Source organism: Cynoglossus semilaevis, chromosome 1, assembly GCF_000523025.1.
Source record: "Cynoglossus semilaevis isolate Cse_v1.0 chromosome 1, Cse_v1.0, whole genome shotgun sequence".
NCBI lineage: Eukaryota > Metazoa > Chordata > Actinopteri > Pleuronectiformes > Cynoglossidae > Cynoglossus > Cynoglossus semilaevis.
The window spans coordinates 29544734-29572209 of NC_024307.1; the positions used below are offsets into that span (position 1 = coordinate 29544734).

Sequence of the window (27476 nt, forward strand, 5' to 3'; positions counted from 1 at the left end):
AAAGCATCCTAAAATAAATATGAATCAAGCATATCAACAATTTTAGAAATGAATTTCCAAATAAGTGAAGTTGTCTCTTCTTCAGCCAAAACCGTCAGCCAAATCCAAAAAGGAGGAAGCCGTGTGAGGAAAAGTACACCAACACCAACACTTACAGCGCAGTATGCTCAAGTTCCACCGTTTGCCAAAAACTTGACTAAGGCTTTTCAAAAGAATGTCAACCGATAGTGGTTTGGGCCTGAATGGATGAGGCAAAGCTGTGCAGAGGAACTGTGATACTGGCGATAAAGACAGTTTAAGATGCTTCAGAGGCCTCCAATCAGATTTACTTGGCTGATTGGCCAAAATAAATTACTCTGAGCTTGTGTGCCACCAAGCCTGTTAAATTTAATGTGGCAATTTTGGGGGCAGTAAAGCAGTTGCAACACATGCACAAACACACACACACACACATCAGGTGTAGAGAAAGAGCAGATTGAAGGAGAAAATCTCTCTCTCTCTCAGACACACACACACACAAACTAAAGACACTCAAGTTACACACACTTTATCCTTTTCTACAAGGTTGAGTGAATTGATAGTCATCGGATGCAAACCTTTGAAATCAGAGACAAATGATAGCATGGGTCAGTGATCGATGCTGGAATTATTAAGTTAGAAAAAAAATCATATTTAACATATTTACATAGCTAAAGACATATTTAATTACCCTAAAGGAATTCTCACGGGGAGTATGAAAGATGATGTCATGTTTAGTCCAATTTATAGTAAATAACAGCTGAATTAGCTAAAGGATAAAAGAAGTTAGCTCAAATGTAGCACTACATACAGTGTACATGTTTGTAGTAGTAGTGTAACAGTATGACAGGCTAAATGGTAGAACACCATTTTCATAGTAACATTAAAGGTAAAATTCTCCCTTTCAAATTGATGGAAAAAAAAAACTGATTCTAGCCTAAAAGCAACAGTGCTGTGTAGATTTATTTAAATAATTCCTAGATTTTAAAAGCATAATAATTCAATCACAAGTTCCTGGGATCAGCAAAACACACATGGTAATAATTCCAGACTGTTCCTGAAGCAGGGAATGAGGCTTCAAACTGTTAAAGAGACGAAGAACAAACAAAGGTTTCTCTGTTTGAGAGCTGGAAAAAAATCTGAAGCTGCGTTTCTTACAGAGCCTCATTGTATTGTCGCATTAAAGGTTTGTGACCAGACTGTGTATTTGTGCAAGTGTTAGTGTGTGTGTGTGTTTGTGTGTGTGCTTGTGCCTGAGGACACATTACATTAGTAAGAAAAGTCAAATCCTCCTGCTGATTCTCTTATATCCACTCATACACACCCTTCATATCCCACCGACACACACCTGGCCTACATACCTGAGCCTAGACAGCAACATGCTCCTTTGTGCATCGTTGTTTTTCCCGAACGGTAGCCGTTTAAACTCAGAGCAAGATGTTCTTTTAGATCCTTGTAATCACCCAGGACAAGATGCTATGACAGAACATTACCATACAGAGGTGTTGCTGGAATCTTTATAATAACATGTCAAAACGCATCTATTCACACCAGTGATAGGTAATGAAAGGTTGGCAGCGGAGCGATGAAAGCAGCAGGACAAAAGGTGAAGACACAAGAGACGCACTGGATCACAGTTAGATCATCTACATGGGACTACGGCTACAGTAAGACAGTAGTGACTTTTTTAATATGTATGAAAGTTAACAGAGCACTGTGCTGTGGTCAGAAGGAGATGACACGATGACAGTGACTGTCGTATTCAAACTTTTACATGAACCAATTATCGATCCAAAATGCTGCTCTAACAGCTTCCTGTTGATATGAATTCAGTGAAATGGGAAACCCACAGTTTATTATGGGATAATTAATGATGACGAAAAAAAGTACATTAGTACTACACATACATGTATTAATAGATATAAATACTATGTATATATATACACACACGCCTATATATAGGTTCATATACTGTTTATATGTATGTATGTATGTATACATATATTTCATATATATATATATATATATATATATATATGCATATATAACAATGTTTTTGCAATCACGTGGCTTGAAGATTGAATATCATACCCTTAGTTTGAACTACAAAGGGACTCAGAGGCTTAAAAAGTGCAAACAATATAATTCTGCGGGATTTTCTCCTAATGTGAAATGTTGAGTCATTGCAAAATCCTAATCAGAACATTATTTTTCTGTAATACGACATAATGCGATATAATAGGTCTTTTCACTCTGACTGGGTAACGTGCTGTGACTGCATGATCAAAAGTGGAAGGCGAACAAAAAATTCAAAATTACACTGACATAAAATTTGTAATTGATGTCGACACATTTTATCTTTTCTACTCTACTCTGTCTGGATGGATGAGTACCATTCCCTCAGGGTGGCTTCTAGGTGGCAGTTCTGCTGCCTGCTGTCTCGGCTGGCTCTTTACATTTACATTTATTCATTTGGTGGAGACTTTTATCCGCACCTACTTACTGCTGAGTATTTTACTGAAGCTGGAGTACAATGGAAGACCTTCAAGTGAAAAACTGAAAGCTAAATCTGTTCAATAAGAAAAAAACGGTAGCTACTGTGCTTGTTCTAAACTATGCTCTTACTGTGCCATTTTAACACAACAGCTCAATATGATATGATGGGTGTGCTGCCACAGAGATGGCTTAGAGTACAGCAAATGCTGCACCTGCTCTGATTGAATTTCCTCGGTTTGTTTTAACGATAACCAGCAGAAACCTCTTTCTTTCCCATATGTTCCCGGGCAGGAAACAGCACTCAGCAGATGTGTGCGGGCCACTTGAGGTTGTTTATAGACAGCAGTGAGTAGCCAGTAGAGGTCGATAAGTGGTGAAGTGATATGTGCCCTGTAAGGCTAATAAAAGCGAGAAGGTGTACTTTTGTATTCTGGACCATTTGCAAAGCTTTTTGAATGCGTGAGATAGCGCCACCAAGAGTCACAGCCGCCTATACGACGAGATGGGTGTCACATTAAGTCAGGTCAGACCTGATTTGGTTATATTTTATCATGCACGGTGGTACAGTGGACATACAGTTGCAGCATGTCTGTAGTGTTTTAAAGCTCTGCACATCCACGGTGAATTACTAAATACTTCATGTTGATAAAGACTCACTTAATTTATACTGGAACCAATAGAAATCACAACTTTAGAAAATTGACTATATTTCAGGTTTTCAATGTGCAAAAGCTTAATATGTACATTTTTAAACAATACATTCTACTATGTACCTAATTAAATACATGTTTTTTCAATAATACTTTATTAACTTAAAGTTAATAATGTTTAAATAATTACAAAACGTAAACTTTTGGTGAAATACATTTTCTTTATGTAATGTTCTAAAAATCCAAGCTTCCCATGTGCCGCATTTCACAACATTTTATTCCCACTAACTTTTATTTAGTCTAAGGTAAGCACTATTCTATTTACTTTCATGCTTTATTCTAATTCTATATTTAGGGGTTCAATATTTTATTCTTCTGATGTGCCTTATATATAGTGTTAATATTTATCATACATTAGACAACAATCATTCCCTTATAATATTCTAATATATCATTTTTTATAGTAATTAATTTTTCCCCCGCGTGTGGTATTTCAGTATTTCTCATGTGCAGAACTTTGCAACTTTAACATACAGTATGCAGTCTGAGGATGTGAAGTTATCTGCTCCTCAAGCACTGCAATGTAAATTAGCACACGAAGAACATCATCACATCTTTTGCACATTCACCTCGTTCATCATCACCTCGTTCATCATCACCTCGTTCTATATTTCCTAATACTTTGTTAATATCCCTCTTTCTCCTACAAAGAAACATAATTGTATTTTGTTTCGGTTATTTTGTTGCTGTTTGACCTTTCCATGGCCCCGTGGGGAAAAGAAGGTTCTAAATTTAAATCTCAACAGAACACTGGTCAGGGGGCAAAAAAATAAAGCTGTCTGTAGCACGTTTGCTAGGTGGAGGTGATCAAATATTTCTTTAGATTCTCATGTTTGGAGTTTAAAAAAAGACATCATTACTTTTTTTTGTAATAATGGAAAATTCACAGTTACAGTAAAAGAGAAATGGGAATTTGGATTTTAACTTCTCATATAAAAATGATTAACATGCCCTGTTCAGTTCTCTGTTTTGACACAGACACTGTTTTGATGCAGGGTCAAACTTCAACTTTTGAATACGTGGTTGAGAGATCTGCATGGAGACTTCAGGGTTATCTGCAGAGGAACATCCAGCTGCCAGCAGGAAACTGAAGTCTGAAGTCTGCTCTGTGTGTTCTAAACTGTCCTTGTTGGACCATTTGTCCGTGGACACAGTGTAGAAGTGGGTCATCAGCAGCAGGGAGAGAATATGGCTACTACCCTCAATATTGAAAGCCTTATAAAATATGCGTAACATGTGCTTTACAAACACAGGTTATTTTCCCTCCTTTGTGTCTGAACAAGGACCATCAAAAAACATGCCTCAGTTGTCCTTGTCTGCTGTTCACTGGCTGTGGTCATGAAACAGAGGAAGGCCTGGACAGCTTTTATGTTTTTCTGTACTGCACTTTTTTTATCCCCAATTCAGTGAATTTAATTATCAGCTGAGTTGTCATGGAAGCACTCGTGGGCATGGATCATCTGTCCTTGAAAATGGGCTGTTATGGCGTGGTCTGTCGAATGAATATCCACTAGTATGTAAATCACCACATCTTCTTCTGCGTCCGTGGAAGAAAGGTCTGTTTCAATGTGTTTCTGGGAAAAGACAGTTGAGAACAGTTTTGGGAGTTCAGATATCATTAACCTGTCGCTGCTCAGTGCACGTGCTGAGCTCTGGCCCAGGTGATTTGGCACGCTGCAGCAGGGCCCCAGCTGTGTGTCTGGCCCTGTTTCTGCTGCTCTGTTGCCCATACACTATGCTCCACTGGTACGGCAGGAGTGGAAGTGAGCCGGAGTCACAGCCATCACAAAAAACATAAAAAATTCTTTTCCAGGGTATTATCATGACACTGGATTACATTGTGGCTAAAATAGAGGTCACAGAGCTTAGGTAGAGGGACACAGCTAAGCAATTTATATTTCTTTTCCTATAATAGTTTATAAAGCAATTTATATTTCTTTTCCTATAATATTTATCTTAGCCCCAGTGGGAAAACGCATTGATTTGTATTTTAAATTTCTCTTGAAGTTTTTGAGGAATTACACTTTACGCAAAAAAAAATGTAACCAATGGTTTACGAGGTGGCTCCTCAGCCGTTCTGCATTTGCTCTAATTTATAGGATATTTAATTTTAGTGAATGGACCAAATTAAATTTCATACTCAAACATCCCATCCATCCATCCATTTTCATCCGCTTATCCGTTACTGGGTCGCGGGGGCAGCAGTCTCCACGACCGCCACCCAAATCACACTGCACCGTACCAACCCCCCTGAACCTTCCTGCAGGTGGTGAGTCCACTGGAAGCATACTAAAACATTTGTGAGTAAAATATTCAATTAATCCTTGCCTTTGGTAGACATAGATCCAACCTACAATGTCTGCAGTCCCTGACTTATCTGTGACTGTGTGATAGTGTATTTAAAAACATGTTTGAGCTAATTTCAGCTCAGACAGCTTGTTGCAAACCAAACAACATAATGTCACTGTCATCTTCAGCCTGAGAACAGGTGTTAAATTTGCAATTAAGCTGCAAAAATGTCAACAATTCTGTGTTTTTCTGTCAATATAGGGTGCTGTGTGCACATGAATGAGGAAAAAATGAACTTAAATGATTTTAGCAAAAGGCTGCAATATAACAAATGTAATAAAGAGTGGAAAATTTAAGGCGGTGTGAAAACTTTCCGTAGAAATTTGTTACACAGTAGAAATTAAATATTTAAAACTGTATAGACTGCAGTATGAAGTTTATTTAAATGGTGGAAATTTTTGCTCTTGATTAATTTTATTTGGTGGTAAAGTTATGAAAATGTCTCCTTTGGTGTTAAGTGGAGTTTCAGACTCCTAATTTAGTCTAACTGATTGAACATTTATATATATATATATATATAAATCACAAATTATTATCTTTTAACCAAAATAAAATGTTAGCTCCTTTTAAGACGATATTAAGAAAACTGCACTATATCCAACAGCGTACTCTAATCCGAATTCCCATGACCCAATGTTTTCTTCCTCCTATAGTTGTTGTTGAAAATGTTTATGACTCCGGAGTCCATTCAATCATCCTTTCATTCCCTTATTTGACATTTATATTTGTTCTCAGACTCCATCAATCCATTTAATGCAACATTTTACTATCTATATTCACGCAGCAGACTCACGGCCTGGAAGTCGTCCTGCTCTGCACAACAAAAGCCAAACCGTGCACAAATCCAACACAGCTCACTACAAATGTACAGAAATATGTTCCACATTTTAATAATAAAAAAAGGAAGTGTGTTATCATTGTGCGTCCTTCACAAAATGATAATCGAACGTTTAATCCTGAAAGCACAGAACAACACGTTTTCTCCCCAAAAAACCTACCAAGTTCTATTATTTGAAGCTGCCTATCGCCACAGCCAAACACCGCAAGAACAGCCGCTCAATGAATAAATATTCTGTATTATATGAAGTGTCGAAGCAGGGCTCGGCACAGACTAACAGCCAACTGAGGGAAACAAATTAAAGTGCGGCGAGCAGCAGGTAGAGAAAGCTCGGGAAGAGAAAGGCGAGGCTGGGACTTCACAGTCAAATAACTTGTGACATTTTTGACTAGAGCTGTTGATGAGATAGCACAAAGAATTACTCTGTTGTGCCAAAACAGGTTATTTTTTTTCTCCCCCAAAGCACCAATTTATAAAAAGAACAGTGGAGTGGAGAAATTAGACTTTTCAAAGATGTTTCAGTGTTTTCAACAGAGAGAGAGAGAAGAGAATGATTCCTGGAAGAAAACACAAAGAGTGTGAACTGAGAATTTAATTGAAACTCAGTTTTTGAAAACTGCTTCGCTTTATCTTATACTTGTCTCCAAACTGCATCCAACTGATATTAGACCATAACCAAACTGCAAAAATACTGTAAAACATATTGTGTAGAGCTGCCATTTCTGGAATTCAAAATCATCATCACAAAGGATTTTCAAACAATGCTTTCAATGGAATCTCAGTATATAACTGAGGATATTCCTGAATGAATTAGCAGCGAGGATCCAATTATTATTAATTTCATAGAGATGCTAACATAAACAGGTGATTATATATTTGATAATACATTTTCAGAATAGTTTAGCCTTTCATTGCAAAGTTTTAGGATGAGCTTTGAAGGACACAAATCCTCAAACTAACCATTAGCACCACAAGCCTTAAGGAACATTACACATAGTTCAGAAACAAACACTTCCAACTTCTTAGTCTAATTGTATTCATTCAAATCACCATACCATCCAATACTCCTAAACTGACTCAAAACAAACAAAAAATGTTTTCTTACCAAGTCTGTTGTCCAGTGCTCCAAAGTCCAGTGAGTACTTCACCACATGGTAATTGTTCCACACGTACAGCAGGTTGTCTCTGGGATTATAATCCACAGCAGCAATGTACTGGTAGGAGTTGGGGAAGGGAATGTCAAGAAAGCCATCTTTACTCAGCTCTGTGTTGTAGATGTAGTCGATCTTATTCCCCGTGGCTTCGTTGTCATCATCCTCGTACACTGACTTCACCACGTACAGGATTCCACAGATCATGAAGGCGTTGGACGCCGATCGTTTATCATAAGCCGTGTCCCAGGTGCCTTCGACACGCAGTGTGTAGGGATTGAGCTGACTGATGACGATGCGCCCGTTGTTCTGCTCAGTGGCATAGATGACCCACAGGCCGTTCTCGTCCACAGCCAGGTCGATGTCTGATTTCCCTCCCCAACGGTACGGTGATGTATCGTGGTAGTTGGCGTTGGCGATGATGGCCTCGCCGCTCTTAATGCGAGTACGAAGGTCAAACTTGACAATGTTGCGTGTGCGCTCCTTGTTGAAAAAGAGCGCCCCATCGTAGACCACGAACCCTGTGCCATCGACACGATGTGGGAGTTTGTAGGTGGTGGTCGGCCTTCCTGCGATGAAGTCTTCTTTCGACGAATACTCAGTCAAAGTATCTGTGCGATATGGTGTCCACGGCATGTAGTAGATCTTATCGGAGGCCTGAAGAGGGTCTTTGCACCAGGCTCCAGACTGATGGTCCGACTCGAAGAGGTGCTCGCTCTGGTACACCCTGCGTAGAAGCCCTGGGCACAGGAAAACTGAGGAGCCAAAATAGGGGAAAAACAAGTACAGAGTTACATTGTCAGGTATTACAGGCTTGAATTAAACACAACAGCTGAAACAAAGTGTTCTAAGGGCCCAAGGATCCCAAGTCATTCCAAGAATTCCTTTTTCTGTTTTCCATTGAATTAATATAAGGAATAAGTTGACATGATTACTTCTCAGATTTCACAATCAAGTGGCTGGGAAACAAACACATCACTCCTGATAAGCACACATATGGGCCACTGTTTTAATGGTTCCAAACCGTGTTGCACAGTTCACATTATAGAAGTTCCTCTTATTACTGTTCTTACCTCATTTTCCAGGCACCTGTAATTATTTAAGCAAACAGTCGTGATATCACGGAAAGAATTCACATCTGCATGAATGGAGACTGATGAATAAATTAAATTAATGGATACGGCTAATGACATTAAAGTAAAAAAAAAATAAAATAGAAATAACACGAGTTGATGCTGCCCGCCTCCAACTTGAACGCCCTGCAGCTTACCTCCCTCTTTCATTACAGTGTGAATAGCCTTGTTATTGGAATAAGACACAGAGCAAGAGTAAAAATAAGATCTTAATCATTAGCATTGCTATAATTATTGTCCAAGGCGGCACTGGAGGGAAAAGAAAACAAAAAGAGGAAAAATAAATTACTCTAATTGCATCTTGTCTGTAACGACTGCCTGTCAATTATTCCATCCACATGACATCTAAGGTTGATGATGATTTACAACACCACCCACGGTAAAGCAATTATTACTGAACTGCTTTGTACTCAAATCTGATAAGGCTGGACTGAAGGCAGTGCAGCTGCAGCAGGTCAGGAGTGGTCCAGGGGACATCCTATTGTGGGAATTCAAATTTACTTATGGAAAACATGACGACTAGGAGTAAGTGACATGGTTCTTTAATGAATCCACCATATTTTATTTCTATATATATTTCGGTTACATTTATAACTTTGTAGTTGTTGTTCCTATGATTCTGGAACTGAGGAAATGTCTTTTTAACATTTTATTTTTTACATTTTTTATTTTTTTTTACCCATTATTAAACAATCATAAACAACATACAATGCATTCACCTAACGTTACATTACACTGTTCATACATTCACTTAGTGTGAGGGCGAGCAGTTTATATAATTTCTTTTTATTTTATCCTGTTTTTTGTCGGGCAGTTTCAGTGTCAGTGTGCACTGACCTGTAGAAGAAAACAAATGACAATGTTGTCTGTCCTCAAAGTCCGGGAACATTTAGCATTAGCTTCTTTTCATCAATCAGGGAGTAAACGTTGGGCGTGTCTGTTTCATTTATTACTCATATAAAATTAGAACAATGACTGAATGATTAAAATAAAATTTAAACTAAATTGATGACTTAAATAATAACTAATTAAACATTTTCCCTGAGGGAATTAGTTATTGGTCCTGTCTAAATAGATACAGTAGTTAAACATACAAACAAAAATATTGGTTCACAAAATTAGTAATATAACCATATTTTGTCTGATTAAATTTACAGAAAAACAGAGGTCCTGTAGCCCTTCACATCGTTTTTCTCTAATAGAAATACATATTACAAAGGCAGAATTTTTTACCTGTTTTTAAAAAAAATTACAATAGAATTATTGATAATTTTCTTCTTCTTTTGTCTTCAATTTTATGACTTTTTGGTTACTTGACTTTGTTGCTACTGTATATATTTTAGTTATGTTGGCATGAAAAGAAATGAAAGAAACATTAAAATTACAAAGAGAGTCCATTATATTGTTTACATTATACACATTAATAGTATTTTAAAATAAATTCATATACAATACTCATGATAAACTGACAATAATCTAATACTAACATTATACATATAAAATACATTCCCCCTTGAAATTAAAACTGAAAATAATCAATAAAAAGCATAATCTTAAATATGTAATCATTAAATAGAAATGTTTAGAAACAGTTGATAAAATAACATCTTTGGACATCATTCTGTTCTACTCTAATAAATAGTTTAGACAGTGTGCAGTTTTCTGCACAGAATACACAGATTATGTGTGTGTGTGTGTGTGTGCGTGTGTGTGCATGAGCTCCTTTCAGCGTAATGGGCAAGGACCCTGCCACAGCAGTGACAGGTCCTTGCTGCCGAGACGATGAGCTGAGCCCTCCAAGGAGCAGAAGAAAGAATGGAACAGAGAAAACACCGGCTCTTCTCCCATGTAATCTCTTAAGATTAAACATGTTTTCTTCCTGCAGGTGGAAAATCTGCCAGGATACCTACCGTGGACATAGCACCTCGGCACACATCTCGGCAGTTGCTCTACTAAATGCTGAGAGGTCTTTGTTTTTGTGTTTTTTATTTCTGCAGGGCGGAGAGGACGAGATGTGCCCGAGGTGCAAGGTCGGGGAAGGTGAGCTTTGTGCTAGCAGCCTACGGACCTCTGCAGAGGTTGTCAAAATGTCTCTGAGTGTGCATAAGCAGAGATGAAAGATGATTCAAACATTTGAGCCATAAAGGGACATAAAGGGAAACATGTCTTTCATGGGGAATTGAAAAAAGTTCCCACATCAGCAGAGCGTTTTCACCTTCATTCTTTATTCTCCTTTCGCCACAGTTTCCAGTGACGCGTCATCATTAACGACTTCTACGAAAGGAGACATACTGTATACTACGCAGCTATTAAAACACAACTCCTGACTCTTGTTTAATGATCATATTAACATCTTTGACTCCAATCCAGGATTGTATTTAATGTCTGACAATGGAGATCTTTGTGCAGTCACGAAACATGAAGGTTAGTCCACAAAAACAACGCCCGCCGTGAGGCTGCTGATCAGGTTACCGGGTAGAATATGACTACATGATGTGAGCCAGTATTGGCTCCCGTGTCCCTGAAGGTTATAACCCGTGATCATGATAGTGCTATCATCAAAAATGCTGACAGCTCATTGGACGAGCTATCGATCTGCCAATATAACCCTGTGCTTATTATGATCTTGCCAATAAAGCAGAGATGGAATAATCACTGGTTATGACCTGGATAAAAACAAATAGATTCTTACAAAATGTAATTAAAATGACTGTATATTCTGTATTGTTTTGGTTGATGCAACATGTACACAACTTAAACTATATATATATATACACATATTTTTTAACTTTTTTTAACACATATATGTAACAGCAACAATTTCTTCTTCCCCATGAATGACATGTGAAACCTCACCAGTGAAGAGCACAGTGAGCGTGAAATGACAAAATGTCCAAATACCTGCTCAAACAACCCATCACCAGGGAAATGAAGGCAGAATATGTATGGAGGTGAAAATGAAAAGAAAAAAAAAGTTGTTGGTATTTAGTTACCTTTTTGTTCCACTTCTATTTTTAGGCATGGGGGAGAAAGAAAGACAGAGAAAACAAATAAAGAATAGATTAATAATGTCACAGACACAACTGTCTTTACTGAACAACAGTCACAAAACAGTGCAAAAGAGTGTTAGTAGAATAGAGACATTTTATTACACCAAAAAAAGAGGTGAGGGGAAAAAAAAGAAGCACGGCATCGCATGAGCCTGTCGAAGAAAGAAGACAGATTAATCAGGTCTTAAACTGTACAATACTGTTTGGGAGATGAATGTGAAGAAGATGCACAAAAAGTGATTTTCACTCCGAGCCATAGAAACCTCTGAAACAGCGGTTACAAAAAACAAAAAAACCAACCAAACAAACAAAAAGACACACACAGCTGCAGTTTACCCAGCGTGAGCCAGTGGCTTCAAACTGATAATGTTTTATCATTTATGATCAAAACAAACTGGAGACCGCCTATAGCTTGATAGTGTACATCCATTATGGAACAACCAGGCTGGAAACCTGCTTCTATTGACATCTTTTGACACCGGGGAACTGAGAACCAGATGAAAAGTTAAAATCTTTAGATAAACCTTGATAGAGTGCTGAGATACAGACTTCCACCATGACCTACGGCTGGATTTGAGGGGTTTTTGTTTAGTTACACTTCAGCTTTCACCACTTCAGATGGACACCGCAGCTTGTACTACCTGCATCTTGTGCAAAACAACTTTCAGAAAAGGTGCTATTCCTGCTTCATATGGACTTCTTTTTTGATGTAACATCAACCAAAAAAAAAAACAAAAAACATGAAGATCTGCTGCTGAATGTGCATGGAAAATAGATTTGTCAGTAAAGTTCCCTGCAAATCTTTCTTACTGTGCGACTTTTTGTCTGATAAAAACAATGATAAACATTTTAAAAATAAAAAAAGATAATTGACAACATAAACTGAATTATTTGCCTGTGACTCTTTTTCATAAATAAAATAAAAAAAAAAACAAAAAACATGAAGATCTGCTGCTGAATGTGCATGGAAAATAGATTTGTCAGTAAAGTTTGCATAAATAAAACTAATAAATCGACCAATTCCATACAGTATTAATACAAAGCCCCGTTCCAAAACGACTTTATTACACCTCTCTTCACAGACCTGACAGACAGCTCTGTTTTGTCAGTCGGGGTATTTTACTGGTCTCTTCTATTTCTAGTGGAGGTTAGGATCCGCATGAGGAGCCTGTTCCTGTCCCTTTCCCTCCAGTAATCCCGGTTCTAATAAAAGAGGATTAACCTCTGTTACCAGGGCTTACAAGACTCCTCTTCTCCAAATGGGAGAGCACATCACAGTCAGCTAGGAGGTCAGGGTGGGCGGGGGTGAAGTTTAGACAGATGAGAAGTTAGAGGAGAACAATATATACGCAAGGCAGGAAGCCAATGCAAACCTGCGGCGACAGTGACGCTGGCAGCAGAGGGTCAGGTGGGGGCCAAAGAGCAGAGGAGGGGGAAAAAACAAAGCTTTCAGCATGTAGCCTGTGTTTGTCAGATCATAAAATTGTGCCCAGGCCCAACACAGCACCTCATCAACAACAAACACTCCAGCTGTCATTGGAAAACTATAAGTCCAACGCAGGACTGAGCAACAATAGCTGCAGGCTAACGCTGGAACACCAGTACAGGCAACTCAAATTTTCCATTGGCCCCAAACCAAATGTGGATCCATGGATCAAATCAAAGTAAACAGTCCAACTTCTCAGATCGAAGCCTCTTCGCCCTTTCTATGAGCAGCGGCCACACGACACGGAGCACAGGGGAGGCGTAGCATTTCTGACTGAACGATCACTAACAGTGGAGAGGAGAGAGAAGGCTAATGATCTATAGAGAAAGGCATTAGCGGCAGAGATGTGAGAAGTGGTATACGACACAAAATTGCCAGGGGGAGCTAGTGTGAAAATGGAGTAGAAGATGTGGATGAAATCCCTGACAAGAAAGACATGCCACTCCCCAGGCCACAGCTCAGCATCTGGCCACGCTCGCTTGACCGCAGCGTGCTGCTGACACAAGTGCAAGGTCACCTGCGAGAGAGCGCTCCAATCAATTTGTTCATGTTAGGTCTACTCCTGTTTCACTCCAGTGTATATGCTGTGCAGTAGCTCAGACTCAGAAGTACAACCACCAAACAAGCGTAGGATACTGTGTCACACATACTAGAGGATACAGCCCTTTGAAGCAGACTGGGGCGGAGAATCGATTCATGTGAAAGACTTCTCCCTTTCATCACACCAACCACTGTCCTGACCCTGATAGAATTTGGTCCTGGGTCCAACAGAGGAACATGCTTATTCTTTTTATTTTATGCCCATATCAAAAGTATGTAAGGATTAAAATGCACTTTTTTCTTTTCTCTTCTACAGTGTATGAAAGAACCTCCAGTGTACTTTCCAACTGAAGTGTGCCCTTCAGTGTCTTTTCTGGTATACAACATCCAGAGGAGTTGATGGCACAGACAGATTGATGGGTTTAGCTGAACTTTAAAAAATTAAATGATGAAGAAAATAAAAATGCCCATTGTCTGTGAATAACCATTCATATATTTCAAAGCAGTCCAGACGATGAGAGAATTTGGAAACAAACCAAAACCTCATCAAGGTTTTCTCTCAGTGAATGGCCTGATGATTTTTTTTAAATATCAGCTACTAGAGTTGGATCAGCTGTCAGCTCATAAAATAGAACAATTAATTTGATGGATGATCAGTGAAGTCTGTCTCCTGATATAAGAACAATGTTCATCATTTAGCTTCTGCTGGATCAGTGTTTCAATGCAAACAAAAAAAGAGAAGGAACCAGAGCAGGCAGATGTATTTACCCAATCGCATTTTTTAATTTTGATTTAGGCGTGTGATCAGGCATGAATTAGAAGTCTAATGGTTTTATTGTTTGTTTTTTATTCATGTCTGCGTTTAAGCGCCTCAATATTTCTCATTTGTTTTCAAGGAACTTAATATAATAAGGATTTGAGATTTAACACATATACGTATAAAATCAGAGAACACATACTTGTTTGTATTTAAATAAAGTAAACTAAATTGGCTGCTCTGTGGTTCATGGAAGGTGAGGTAAACTACATGGCTGATGTCACTGTCTCTCCAATTGGTCAAGCTGATGCAGGTAATCTGCACTTTGTTTGTCCTCCAAATCTTTATAAGGTACCCGAGCCCCACCCCTTCACAGATGGATGAATAGATCATTGAAAAGCCCTAAAGGTCCTGTATATAGCAAAAGGAGTTCATTCAGTTGTACACAGTGGGTGGATAAGAATGTCCTCCACAGAGGACACATGGAATGAATTTGAATTCACTTTAATTACTTGTAGTCAGGAGGATATAAAATGCATTTAATATGAAGGCCAATACATACTGCTATCTGTGCTACATTTTGTCATTTTGTATTATTTTTTTGTATCATTTCGTTTTATTAGTTTCTACCGGAGGTGACAAGCTGCATGCTAATTCCGGTGACATTCCTACAGAAGACACTCAGAGGTTGGCTAACGGCGTGGACCTTTACTTAATGGAAGCAGGAACACTGTCATGTGAGCGGCAGCTGTATGGATTTTCATTTGAATAATTAATGCTTCCCAATTTCACACTAATGGTTGAGAGGTATCAGAATGGTATCATTAGCACCCTAATAGAGATTCATGGCAGAATGGCTGCCGTTTTTTTTTTTTTGCAAAGACCCATCCTCCCAACACCCACCCCTCATTCCTCTCTTTCCTCTATCTTTCTCTCACATCCAAGGAGTTGCAGAGAGCAAAACCTCTTAACTCCATCCCATCAGCTTTTAAATTAATGACACAAATTAGGGGGCTTTGAATAGCATGTGCCTAAGAATGGGGGAGGACACATCGACAACCATCTCTCTTTCACCAAATCCTCTGTTCATCTCTCTCATTTCACCCCCACCATTATTTTCCTCGGCTGGTGCTGGTGAGTGGCCTGTGCCGTCATTATATTGTAGTTTCCATTTCTCAACACTCCTTGTTTCCGTGCAACCACTTGTGCTCCCACTTCTTGCTTCTCATTCAGCAACCCTCCTCACGCCTCCTTTGCATCCTCCTTCTGTTGGGACGCAGCTAAGATGTCTCCTAACCTTGACAATCAGGAACACAATAAGTGTGCACATGCCAGTGCGTGCTTGTCTTGTGGAGTGACAGGGCCATGGAACAGTGTGGGAATGTGTCCTGTGCAGGCTAACTCAAACTTTTTTTTTGGAAAACCTAGCAACAGGTGCAGAAATAACCTAAGTGCATAGGCCTTGTTTTCTAAGGACTTTCAAAATGATGCAGGTAAATGGAGACATGTCTGGGAGGAAAGAGTAAAGGTTTTCCGTCTGGAGTGTGGCTGGACATGGTGGAGCTTGAAAAAAGAAAGACAGCAGGGGAAAAAAGACAATGGAAAAGGAGCTTTGATTAGTGGGGTGATCATTAACGAGAGAGGCCCCCTGAAGAGACCAATCTCTAATTAGTGCCTTATCCCCGACACTTGGCATCTCATTGAGTCACTCAGACATGTGCAAGACTGTGTGGGAAACTGGTGAAGAAAGCATCAAGAGAAGAATCTTGCTTGTTGTCGTATTTAAACGTGTGTAAAAGTGTTTATAAACAGTGTCAATATGCTTGTTCAGCTCAACAGTACATTATTTTCTAAAGTAGACCGGGGTCTTCAGCAGCCTGGTCAATAAATGTAGAAAAACAAGGATGATTCTGTGCGTAGTCTGTGTTGAAGAGCAGAACAGCAGCACAATAATGAGATCCAAATGGATTGCAGTCCAATATTTTGCTATAAATGGTGGGAAACAGTTTCCACGTGTTCACATTCACCCCTGTCGTATCGCCATTTATCAACACTTGTAATCACCATGTCCCTGGGCAATTAGCACCTCCTCACAACTGGGAGAAAATGCTGTGAATCCTCTCACAACAATTGCCATTCTCATAGTAAACATGACTGCAGTGTGCAACCACAGACCACTCATTCACACTGTAAAGTGAAAGTGTGGACATCATGTAGTGATAAATCTTGCAATTAATCATGATCACTCATGATAAATCTACAGAAAAAAACATGAAATAATAAAGTGGTTTTCTGTTTCACTGTTTTTATTTGTAACTTATCCAAATGACAATATATGCAAGAGTAAAATTTCTCTTCACAAAGTTGGTGGTGATTTCAGTCATTTCTGTGAAATCACTGTGTAGGAATGTATCAGGAGCTGCTTATAAAACCTCAGTGAAGTGTCCTCAACTATATTAACAACTATACCATCCCTCAAAATCTGTGTCAGTCAATGATTGTGATTTGTCGACTTACTGCCCTGCCCTCAGTGAGGCTGGTGTAAGAAAAGTTGGATATCTGACATAAAGTTGAAGCCTTCACAAATGCATTCTGGGAGTTTAGAATACTCAAAATACTATGGTGAAATGTTTTAGTGTTTCTGACTCTCTCACTCTCATGATGTGAAATCATAACATACTATGTTGTCATACGTTTCAATTTTCAATTTTGCAACAAAAAACTGCTTCAAAATGATCATGAAATAATTACAGCAATAATACTCATAATAATACATATCATGTCATTTATTCTTTGAAAGAGTTGGAAAGAAGGAATTCTTCTTTTCTTCTGCAGTGCTGGAGACAGCTGACTAAGCTGTCAATCAAACACTGACATCGGCACACCCAATCAGTGGCTTCAGGAAGAGGAGGAAACTGTTCAGCTTTTGAAGCCTTGTCTCTGAAATATAAAGGATGACTGTGATTTCTGCCGGACAATGCCATGAAAAGAGAAAAAGCTCTTCAAAGACAGGAGTCCTATTCAAAGCGGAGCTGTGAAGTAATGTGTTGTGACAGGACGGGATCAATCTCTGCAGATCCAGGACCTTGGTAACAATGTAAATCTGGAGAGTGAGATATGAAAGTCATCTCCCTCAGTGCTTGCAGTGTGGGTTGCAGCTTGGTCAGCTGTCTCTGACTGATGAGATGGCATTACGGCCTGTTTTTCACACATGGGGGGAAGTGGTCACTCAGGTACGAGAGACAGCGGGAGAAAAAAAACGCTGCCTGAACAAGCGAGCTAATGCTCACTGGCATTTCAGCAGGCAGCGAGGAGGGGGGTGTGGCCGTGTGATGTATCGGCTGTCATCACCCAGACTCCTACACTAGAACTGATGAACGTGGATTGAAGCTCTCAAGGACAAAAAAAAAAAAAAAAAGACACTGGACTTCCAAGCAATCTGCTTCATAGATGTAGTACTAAAACTTTTGTCAAAGAGAAAGTTTCCCCAGGATTCTGAGGCTAAAATAAAGATGTGAAGTGGTGGTCTCACAGGTGGTGTACACCTTAGGTGTGACAGGTGGATAACAGGCGCCGTAATCACACCATATTATGCCTGAGCAACATTGTACATGAGAGCCATGTGTGGAGCATCAATTTCATGGCTACACTTGCCAACACAGAAGGACAGAGACGGGTAGCAGGTGCTGAGGTAAAACCAGCCAAAACAATCTCTCCTATCATTCGATTAGTCCTCCCCCGGATGCAGTTGGTGAGGTAATGTTAGCAGGATGTATTAAAAACTAATTAGGTGACTTGGAGGAAGAGAACCAGACACATGTTGTGGTCCTGCGCGCATAGACTCAGGTTTGTGCCAGGTTCCAAGCTGACAGTTAAGTCCTGCTGTGCAAACAGGTTTTTACCTTGTTTACATTTGATGAAAACAGTGGGAAAAACCAGTGCTTGGTGTTCAGCAACACACTGTGGGGATGTTTTTCCTTTGGTTTGTGTTCTGTTCCGCTCATCTGTCAGTCACTTTCCCCGCAGCTTCTCTGCCACACACCGACTCACGAGTGTCAGTTTTGAAAAGGGCGTTCAATTATCTGCTACCTTCTGTTTTTTTTTGGTTTTTTTTGGGACAACAGAATTGACTGCTTGTCTGAACCAAATCTGTCAATTCTGAAAACTTAGCAGGAAGGTAGATGCAAAAACACTTTCAAAACAGCAGATGCAAGAGCAGACTGAACTGTCTGCTCCGGTGCGACAAGCTGAAGAACTCAAGCTACAAAACTGCTGAGCATAAACGCCGAGGTGGGCTGAAGCGAGGTCTCATAAGAGGTCAGTGTAGTTGTGCTGACCTCTCATGAGTCCGACCTTTGAGAGGAGCTGTTAAAGTGAAAGTTACATGGCGAGAGAGAACGAGCGAGCAGGGGAAAGGGTTTTAATGGGGCACTAAGAGAATAGAATTGCATCTGGCTGAAGAATGGTGGGAAGGGAAGGTGAGAGGACGGAGGCACAAGTCGGCCATTGATGCGGTGTCATGTTTATGAGTCATTATAAAGGGTCAGCCCATTGGTTTCTGCCTGAGGCGAGATGGAGGAACATGCATTAACTGTACTGGAACAAACAAGAGACGGCTATAGGCAGAAGACAGTAAAAAAAGTTATAATGCATTTTATTAGTCAGTAGTTGTTTTTTATATCTCTCACAACATCCCAAAGTAAATCTAGTCTAGTGAAATCTAGTGACTGCAGAACATTAATAAGTTCAATAAGCTTACTGTCATGTCTAAGGAACAAGTTTGAAAGTCCATTCATGTTGTTGAACCAAACAACAATGTTGCCTTAGTCTTTTTGAGCATACTTTTATCTTGTTTGTACTAGGCTTTAAACCCATCATCACGACCTATCAGAGTAGGCCAGAGGTTTCTATTCTGATATGATCTGTTTTCAACCTATGTGAATTACAGCTTCAGTTCCCTGGTTTTAGCAGACAGGTGTGGCACCTGTCAGTGTCGTCTGCTGCTGCAGCTCTTCTGTTGGACCTTTCCTCACATGGAAATCTATAGTCTTTTTGCATTAGTAATGTGCTGCTATATGATTAGTTGATGGGGGGTCTTACTAGAAATCCAATGGCCGTGTCTGTGTGGCCAGTATCATTATTCAGACAGTAGCTCCTGTTTAATGACAAAACAACACTATAATCTACTGGTATTCATTTATCAAAAGATTTTTGTCAATTACAACTGACACATCCATCAAATTGAATATGAATAAAATCAATACTGAGTCTCAGACATGTGTCTATTGATTTTTCACACTCTGCTATTATACATACTGTCAGGTCTGATCCTACCTTTCTGCATCGACAGCAGTATTGTGAACGGGGGGAGGGGTGGAGGGGGCAGGATTTGGCAGATAGAGGGAGCCACACAGAGGATGGTCTTTTGGGTTGTAGGTGGGTGGAATTAGTCACAGCACTTAAATGACCAGTGATTGAGTATTAATGAATAAAATGGTGGACTTGGAAAAGAAAAAGAGTGTCAGGCCGACTTTGTCAGCAGAATACAGAGTCCAGAGTCCATCACTGACTGTGACTTTGAGTTACGGGAGGCTGCTTCTCTAATTAAACACTCCAATCCTCCAGTTTGTCTCAGGACTCGGGCTAATCGACAACTGCAGTGCACTGTGTGAAACCTCAACACTTTCCCTGAGGTTTTTATTGCCCATCACTTGAGTTGTCCACCTGGTATTTAAATTGTTAAAAATGTGTGGCAAGTACTGTAGTTACAGGAAGACACCAAGAAAAATTTAGGCAAGAACTTTCCCTGAAGCTCTGGCCCACAGCAGAAACAGTTTACCTCCTCCAGGAAGTAAGAAGAGTCACAAGTGAACCGCCTACAGACCCTGTTATAACACAGTGTAAAAACCCATCTCCAGTGACCACTAGTGATTACCCACCGTGTACAAATAAACGCCTACATGACTTCTGTGATGTTTATGCAGTGCCAGCACATTTTCTTTTGCCCTACAACAGCGCTGGGCACGTTGCATATTTATGCCCCACAAGGTGCATCACTTTTCTTCCCTGCTGCGACACTAATCAGTGTCCCCTGATGTTAGAGTAACAGAGCTGCCAGGAGGGCTTCTGAAACAGTAGAAAAAGAATGTTTATCTATGTGCATAGTTTTTTTGTAAGGGAAGGGAATTTACTCATAAAAAAAAGAGAGGGAAATCTGGGAGGTGGATGTTTAAGCATGAGGCGTGTCCTCTTGAAATCCTATTGGACCGCAGGGCAATTCCAGAATGTCAGTAATTTTAACAGCAACCAAAACTCAGACGTTATCATTATATTCATGCATATTTGACATGTGACCAATATGCAACAAGTCCAAAATACAATTTGACAGGGATTCAATAATTTGATTCTACTGTTTCAGAAAATAAAAATTACATTATGAAAAATAACATTATAGAGTGGAATATGAGAAGCACACAATATTAAATGACACCATTGCAAAGAAGCATCTTCACATTATTACTATTAAATAGGAAAGACAAAAGTTTGAACGTAGGGAAAAAATACACTTTCTGTGTGAATCTCCAGTTATGGCTAAAGGTCAACCAGAAAGTCAGACATCAACCATTAGAGAATTTCACCCATTCGGAATTTCTTGCCACATTTCCATAACACCAGTGGGCAGGTGCAGTGTAACTAGGATCAGGAGGAAGGTGGGAATTGAAACTTTTTTCACTGGACAGACATTCTTTGCATAAGGCCATAATTTGTGTGTGACCATCATAAAAATTCAGGAGAGTGTCATCTATCCAACAGTCCAGATAACGAGACGACAATGGGATACGACAGGGAGCCGCTGAAAATATGTGGCCATTGGAATAAGGGGAAAAAAAGTGTGAAGCAAATTAAAAAAAAAAATCTCTTCTACTGCCCCATCCATTCTGGGGGCTTTCACCGCCATCTGTGTTGGAGTCATGGAGGAATGTCAATGTATATTTGGTTATTCTTATAGGTACTTCTATTGGTAGGATCACTTTAGTCTTGTCAGTTTGACAGGGGTTGCCACAGCAGTATGCTGCAGAGCTAAAGATTTGGCAACCTAACCTGGGATTAAGGGATTTCCTGTTTCCTGGATATAAAGTATGAGCGAAAACAGTCTTTGTTTGGTCCAATGTCAGGTAATAAAATAACTAAATAAATAAATAGCAGATAAATAGTTATACATTTGTGGTAACCATTCAGCCCATTCAGCAGTACAGCAAAGGAGCAAGTCAAGCCATCAGAAGTTTCACACACAGACAGTTTTGATCGAAACTATTGAAGTTCCCAGAATCCAGCAGCTGCAGACTGCAACGATAAAAACGCCCTTGACCAGATATTTCCACTTAAAATCATGTCTCAGCAGGGCACACAACATTTCAAGGTTTTTGGCCGGATGAATAGCTGTGAGTTTGACGGCTTACTTCAAAGGTCGTTTTAACACAATGCCTGAGGTCGTAAGCTAAAATGCATTCCACTTCCTCTGGTTTCACCTGGAATTCCACTTGGCGTGTGCATCCTTTTGCCCCCTGATGGATTTTTCCAATCCATGACCATATGTTTCCTTTTTAGGTTGGGTAAAGACTTTTTTTAGGCTGTTATTCCAATTGAATTTTTATTTACACCCTTCAGAGATGCCTCCACAATCTGAGCATTAACTGATGAGCTGTACTGAACTGAAAAACAAGCCTGTTTCAATTTAGTTGACAGTCAAAATGTCTTTCATGCTGGTACAAAAGCAAAGACATAAATTCATAAGATATTAATATGCTGAAAACCGCAGAAACGAAGGAACCTTCCAGACTATGATCAAATAACAGTGACATTATCTTAGGTATTTGTAGACAGGGATGTTTTAAAAAGCAGGAGTAAAAACAACTTTTACTTTACAGCTTGAACCATTTCTTCAATAAACCATTAAAACCAATAACCCACACAGAATAATTAGTGCCACTGGTTCCCAAAGCCAGGCACGGGGCCTCACAGAGGATTGTAGAGATATTGCAGCAGGGATAAACAGTAGCTCAAATTACTTCTAAATTGAATAAATCCTTATTAGTGCCACAGTAGGAACATAGCACTGATGTGTAATAGTTTTCACTACATCCAGTGACAGTGTTTGAAACAAAGATCAGTGGAGTTTTTTGTTTCCATAGCTGTGGATGTGTTGACATGAGGTGACAATATATATTATCTAAAATAGTAGAGCGCTGCGGAAAAAAATTTGTAGCCACGGCTATAGTGTAAGCAAATAGCTAGGGAGTGAAAGTAAATATTAAACTGCTCCGCATAAAGAATGAACAACACAGTGTCCATTATGCACAATTACTTCGCATGACTTTTATTGCACATGTAAATAACACAGTCAAAAATATTTCCTGACCTGATAATGGGTGTTGTGTTTTTGAATCATGAGAATCATTACTTGTCACCACATCCACTGCTGCATTTTAATCTGCTCTGCTCAGCTGAATGACTCATTATAGAGGATTTGCTCATTTGGAGCACGAGTGGTACGGCTGTTGATTGGGCTCTGGTAATGAGTCACAGCCATGTAGAGGAATTAGGAACATTAACGGCGATTGTTGTCAAAGTGAGAGAATAAAGGGTTACATACTGTATGGTACGCATTCATATTGGACCTCCAGGTATTTGTAGGTTCCGGGACAAGGGTCAGGAAAAACATCTGGTCCAGCCACGACAGCACACTGTGTTCGGTTATTACATCTGAAAACAAACAAAATCATCCAATTACTGAAAAGCACAGCACCAATCACAATCATTTATTTTGCCGCAAATTACGTAGCTGTCAATAGTGCCTTTCACCTAAATCAGAGGCAGAACAGACACAGAGGTTCACAGAGGAGAGAGTCGTCTGTTCTAGCAAAGCAGCTTTAGATGAACAGAGACTATGATCCCATGGGAATCACATGACCAGATGCTGCCCAAGACACAAAGACAATGTGCTGCACAGCGCAACTTCTGTCCTGTTTGACACCAAATACAAGTATGTATGTTTGGTACATTAATCAAAATGTCCGTGACGGTAATAACACATTTTCGATAACGAATTGATAATAAAACATAGAGTAGCTTAATCAGAGATAATTGTAAATGATTACAAATAATCATGATTAATCGAGAAAAAAACTACAATCCTAAATATGACTAATGACTAATGACTCGAAGTTAAAGACTCCACAAATACATTGGGTTGCAACAGTATATTCACACACACACACACACACACGCACACACACGCACATACAATAATATTTGCGGAATGCTACGTGTGGGCTGAGGGCTTATAGTCGTACACAGACAGGTATGGGCTGCAGATCCATGTGCCAGGGTTTTTGCTGCAGGGTGGCGATGTGTTTGTGGTGATGGTGGATGTGATGTTCTGCTCAATAAACTTTGTGTAAAATCAGCTCTAACATATAATGTAGGTCTTCATTAAGAAACACAATTACACCGCGGCTGGTGTTCTCATGTGTCATTTTGTTTTCGGCAGTCATCAATCTCAGGACTATTTCATATGCATAGAGCCTCTTGCCACACGTAATAGCAACACTTATCTCACAACATTAACTCTTAAACGTTTTGTCAAGTATTGATTCGTCTGCGCTCTGCATCTGTTAGCAAAATTGAAAAAGCAGGGTGAAGGTTGTTCCAGTTTCTGAGTGTGGTCTCACTGCTGCGGGCTACTGTACACCCTGAAATAAATGTCCGTCAAACCTCTTCTCATTTACACACTGCCATTATCTCGCAATACATAAAGGTATTTATTCCCAGCAAGGCTGTTCACAGCGCAGGTCTTGTGAAGGTCAAGGCGGGGTCCGACACAATGATTCATACACCACAATTAAAGGATTCTCTAGGCCTTAATTAACATTGATTGGCTGCCGACCAATCAATGGTATCATTGAGGGACATGCAAAAAAAGGAGCCCATCTCATTCCAAGCCAACCTCGTAATGAGATATGGTCTGCCGATTCTCTCCTGTGCTGGCTTTATGGGTTCATGAACCCGGGCCTGCTCACGCTGACCCCCGGCACCATAGTGTCATTCACTCACTCACTCTCTCCAATCACTTGTCTCTGGCTGCTCGCTGCCTACGAAGAGTTAATTCGTTGGCAGTAAACGCCAGTCAAATAAATAAGGAAGGTCAAGCTCGTGAAAGTGAGAAACAATTATGGAGGCAGTGGAAGCAGCGGCAGCAGCAGCATCTCATCTCCACACCTCCTCTCCATCTCACCGGGGCTCTCTGCTTTATTCAGTTTACAGCTGGAGGGTTGTAATCAGCAGGTGAGAACACACGTTAAGATTAAGTGCCACAAAGAATTAGAAGTGAGATGAATGGAAGAGGTGCAACTATCAAGGGGTTAGAGCAGAGCTACAAACACTTTGCATGAACGAACACGGACACACATGAAGCTAGGTCTGAGTAAAATGGTTATTTTCTTTCTGGTTTCTGCCTACAAATCTACAAAAAGAAAAAAAGGTCTGAGTAAAATGGTTATTTTCTTTCTACAAATCTACAAAAAGAAAAAAAGTCCAAATCTGATAACATGGCCATGCAGTGGTCTACAGGGTTTATGTATTGTGATGAGGATTGCGAATTTAATCCCGGCCTTTACATCAATCATAAAACAGTGTTCAAATTCTGTCTGCCAAAAATACCTGGCCATAATTTTTCAGTGAACAGCCTACGACCCAAGGTGGGGAAATAATAATTACAATTAAATGCATTAAGAACAAATCAATGGTAGAGTAGGTGGTGGGATCGATGGTGGGAGAAGCTGCCCACATCACGTGCCACAACGACTTCACAATTACCAATTACGGGGGTAATCAGGATTTCATCAGACACTTGGCTCTGATGGAGGCCTTTGAACCAGCAGGGGGAGCGGGAAATGGATTCACTTTGACTGATGAATCAAGATACGTGTGTGTGCGTGTGTGTGTGTGTTTGAGATTTACATATGCAGAAAGAGAGAAGGCAGCAGGTGGTAAAGTAAAACGGCAGGCCTGCTCTAAGGCAGGGAGCCAGTGATAAACAAAGCAGTACATATGAGCCTGTCATTTATCAATTTCCAGCATCTCCTCTAAATTGAACGCACTGACAGATCACGGAAACAGTTTATATTAAAAGGAGAGAAGGAGCGGAAAACACTTGATTTTTGACATTTCATCCCATTGTTATCCCCATTCCCACTCCTCGTCCCTTATAGCTCTTCCTCCCTTCTGTTCCCTCGTCTGCTGTTTGTTATAACTGGCAGATTAGAGCTCAGACTGCCAGCTGACAAGGGGAGATGTGGCACAAAGCAGCAGAGCCCTATGTAAGCACAAAGTGTAATCACTATAATCACTGACTGAGCCAGCTGCTGCTTCTGATGACAGTGAGTGGGATGAGTGGCTGTGCGGACCCCTCCCCAAAAAAAAAACCAAAAAAAAAAATCAAAGGTCTAATGAACATTGGCACAGGACAAAAATAAGTGAATGAGTAAATATTTGAATGGTTGAATACATGGCCAGATGAATGGCATACTAGAAGAAGACTGATGATGCAGTAAAACACAGTTACTATAGATACAGCAGTATTCCACAGTACATTATCAAGAATATCCAGAATACATAAATATCCAAATCATTCATATGCAGTTATGTCTTAGAAACCTGGGAATGTGTCATACTAGGGTAGGGCAGTGGTTGCTTAGTGGTTTCAGGTTCGAGTCCACCAGCTGCTTACCACTGAGGTGCTCTGAGCAAGGCACCCTCCCACACACTGCTCCCTAATGCTTAAGGCTGCCCACTGTTCACTTTGGTGATGGGTTAAAAAGGCCCTGTGTAAGTATTTTCTTTTTTTGTTTGTTTATGTTTAGTAGACATGACAGTTCTATTTGGTAATACTTATTAAAAAGTCAAAGAGAGCCATTAAGTGGCAGTTAAGAAAAAGAGAATGTTATTCCATTATGTTGCAAAGCAAACAGTTTGACAAGTAAAAGAAAAACACAGGGAGCAGGACAGAACACTTTACTCTCTCTGTTACCCTTGTACTGAACATACATGTCAGTGTTTTTGCTGTAAAATGACAAAACCATCAGTTTTGCCATGAATGTTATGAATAAGAATAAACAGTTTTGTTCCGAGTTTGTTCAGTGGGGTACGTTAAAAGACAGCAACACGCTGCATATCTCACTGTACGAGGAGCTTAAAGCCACTGTAGCTGCCATAAAGATAACGCACACCAAATCCTGACTGAACTTTAAGTTGATGCAGTTGCATTGTGGGTAATGTGGGTGCAAGTTCTGATAAGGAAGTATAAGCCATGGAATAGGAAAAAAATATATCTGTCATTTTTTTCTTTATCAAAGAATGTTATTCTCCTGCAACAATATTAATATTCATAATAAATGGTCTTTGAAAAGACCACACAATAAATCCTCCACATGGGTGCATTTGTAAAAATGTTTTTACATGATGACATAAAATAAATTCTGTGACAAAAGTTGCAATTATGTAACTATTGAAATAAATCACATTTTTCTTCAGCTACTAAGTGCATTTTGTTTTTGAAATAAAAACATCTGTTGCGTCTCTTAATTTCCCATTATTTATAAAGCAGTTGGAAAAACCTGTTTAATATGTCACCTTGAAAATTTCTCTGTTGCAAAAGTTTGGTATTAAGTTATTATAATAAACAGAATAAAAATAACTAATAATAATATAACTATAATAATAACTAAAAGCAGAACAACATCTGCTCAATGAACAGTGTACCAATGTCAGCTAAGACTGAAGGGTTCCATTTAAATTAAAAACACTAGAATGGATTTTTCTACATTTTAGGATTTATTTTACAATGACCAATGATTGTATTGTATAACTGTTTTATGTTCAATAATTGCA

General features: G+C 39.5%; 1 protein-coding gene across 19 annotated transcripts in view; it reads right to left on the bottom strand.

Moving 5' to 3' along the window:
• The window catches only part of LOC103390782 (adhesion G protein-coupled receptor L3), a 197581-nt gene that overhangs the window by 72371 nt on the left and 97734 nt on the right, over positions 1-27476 (bottom strand). For 9 of the 19 annotated variants that reach the window (XM_025058097.1, XM_025057978.1, XM_025058165.1 and 6 more), the window contains exons 5-7: positions 23182-23291; positions 11689-11703; positions 7517-8326 (exon numbers count right to left, since the gene is read on the bottom strand). In XM_025058097.1, the coding sequence (XP_024913865.1) occupies positions 7517-8326; positions 11689-11703; positions 23182-23291 (935 nt within the window). The remainder of the gene's footprint in view (positions 1-7516; positions 8327-11688; positions 11704-23181; positions 23292-27476) is intronic. The other 10 variants (XM_017034884.2, XM_008326847.3, XM_017034886.2 and 7 more) reach the window with 2 other exon arrangements.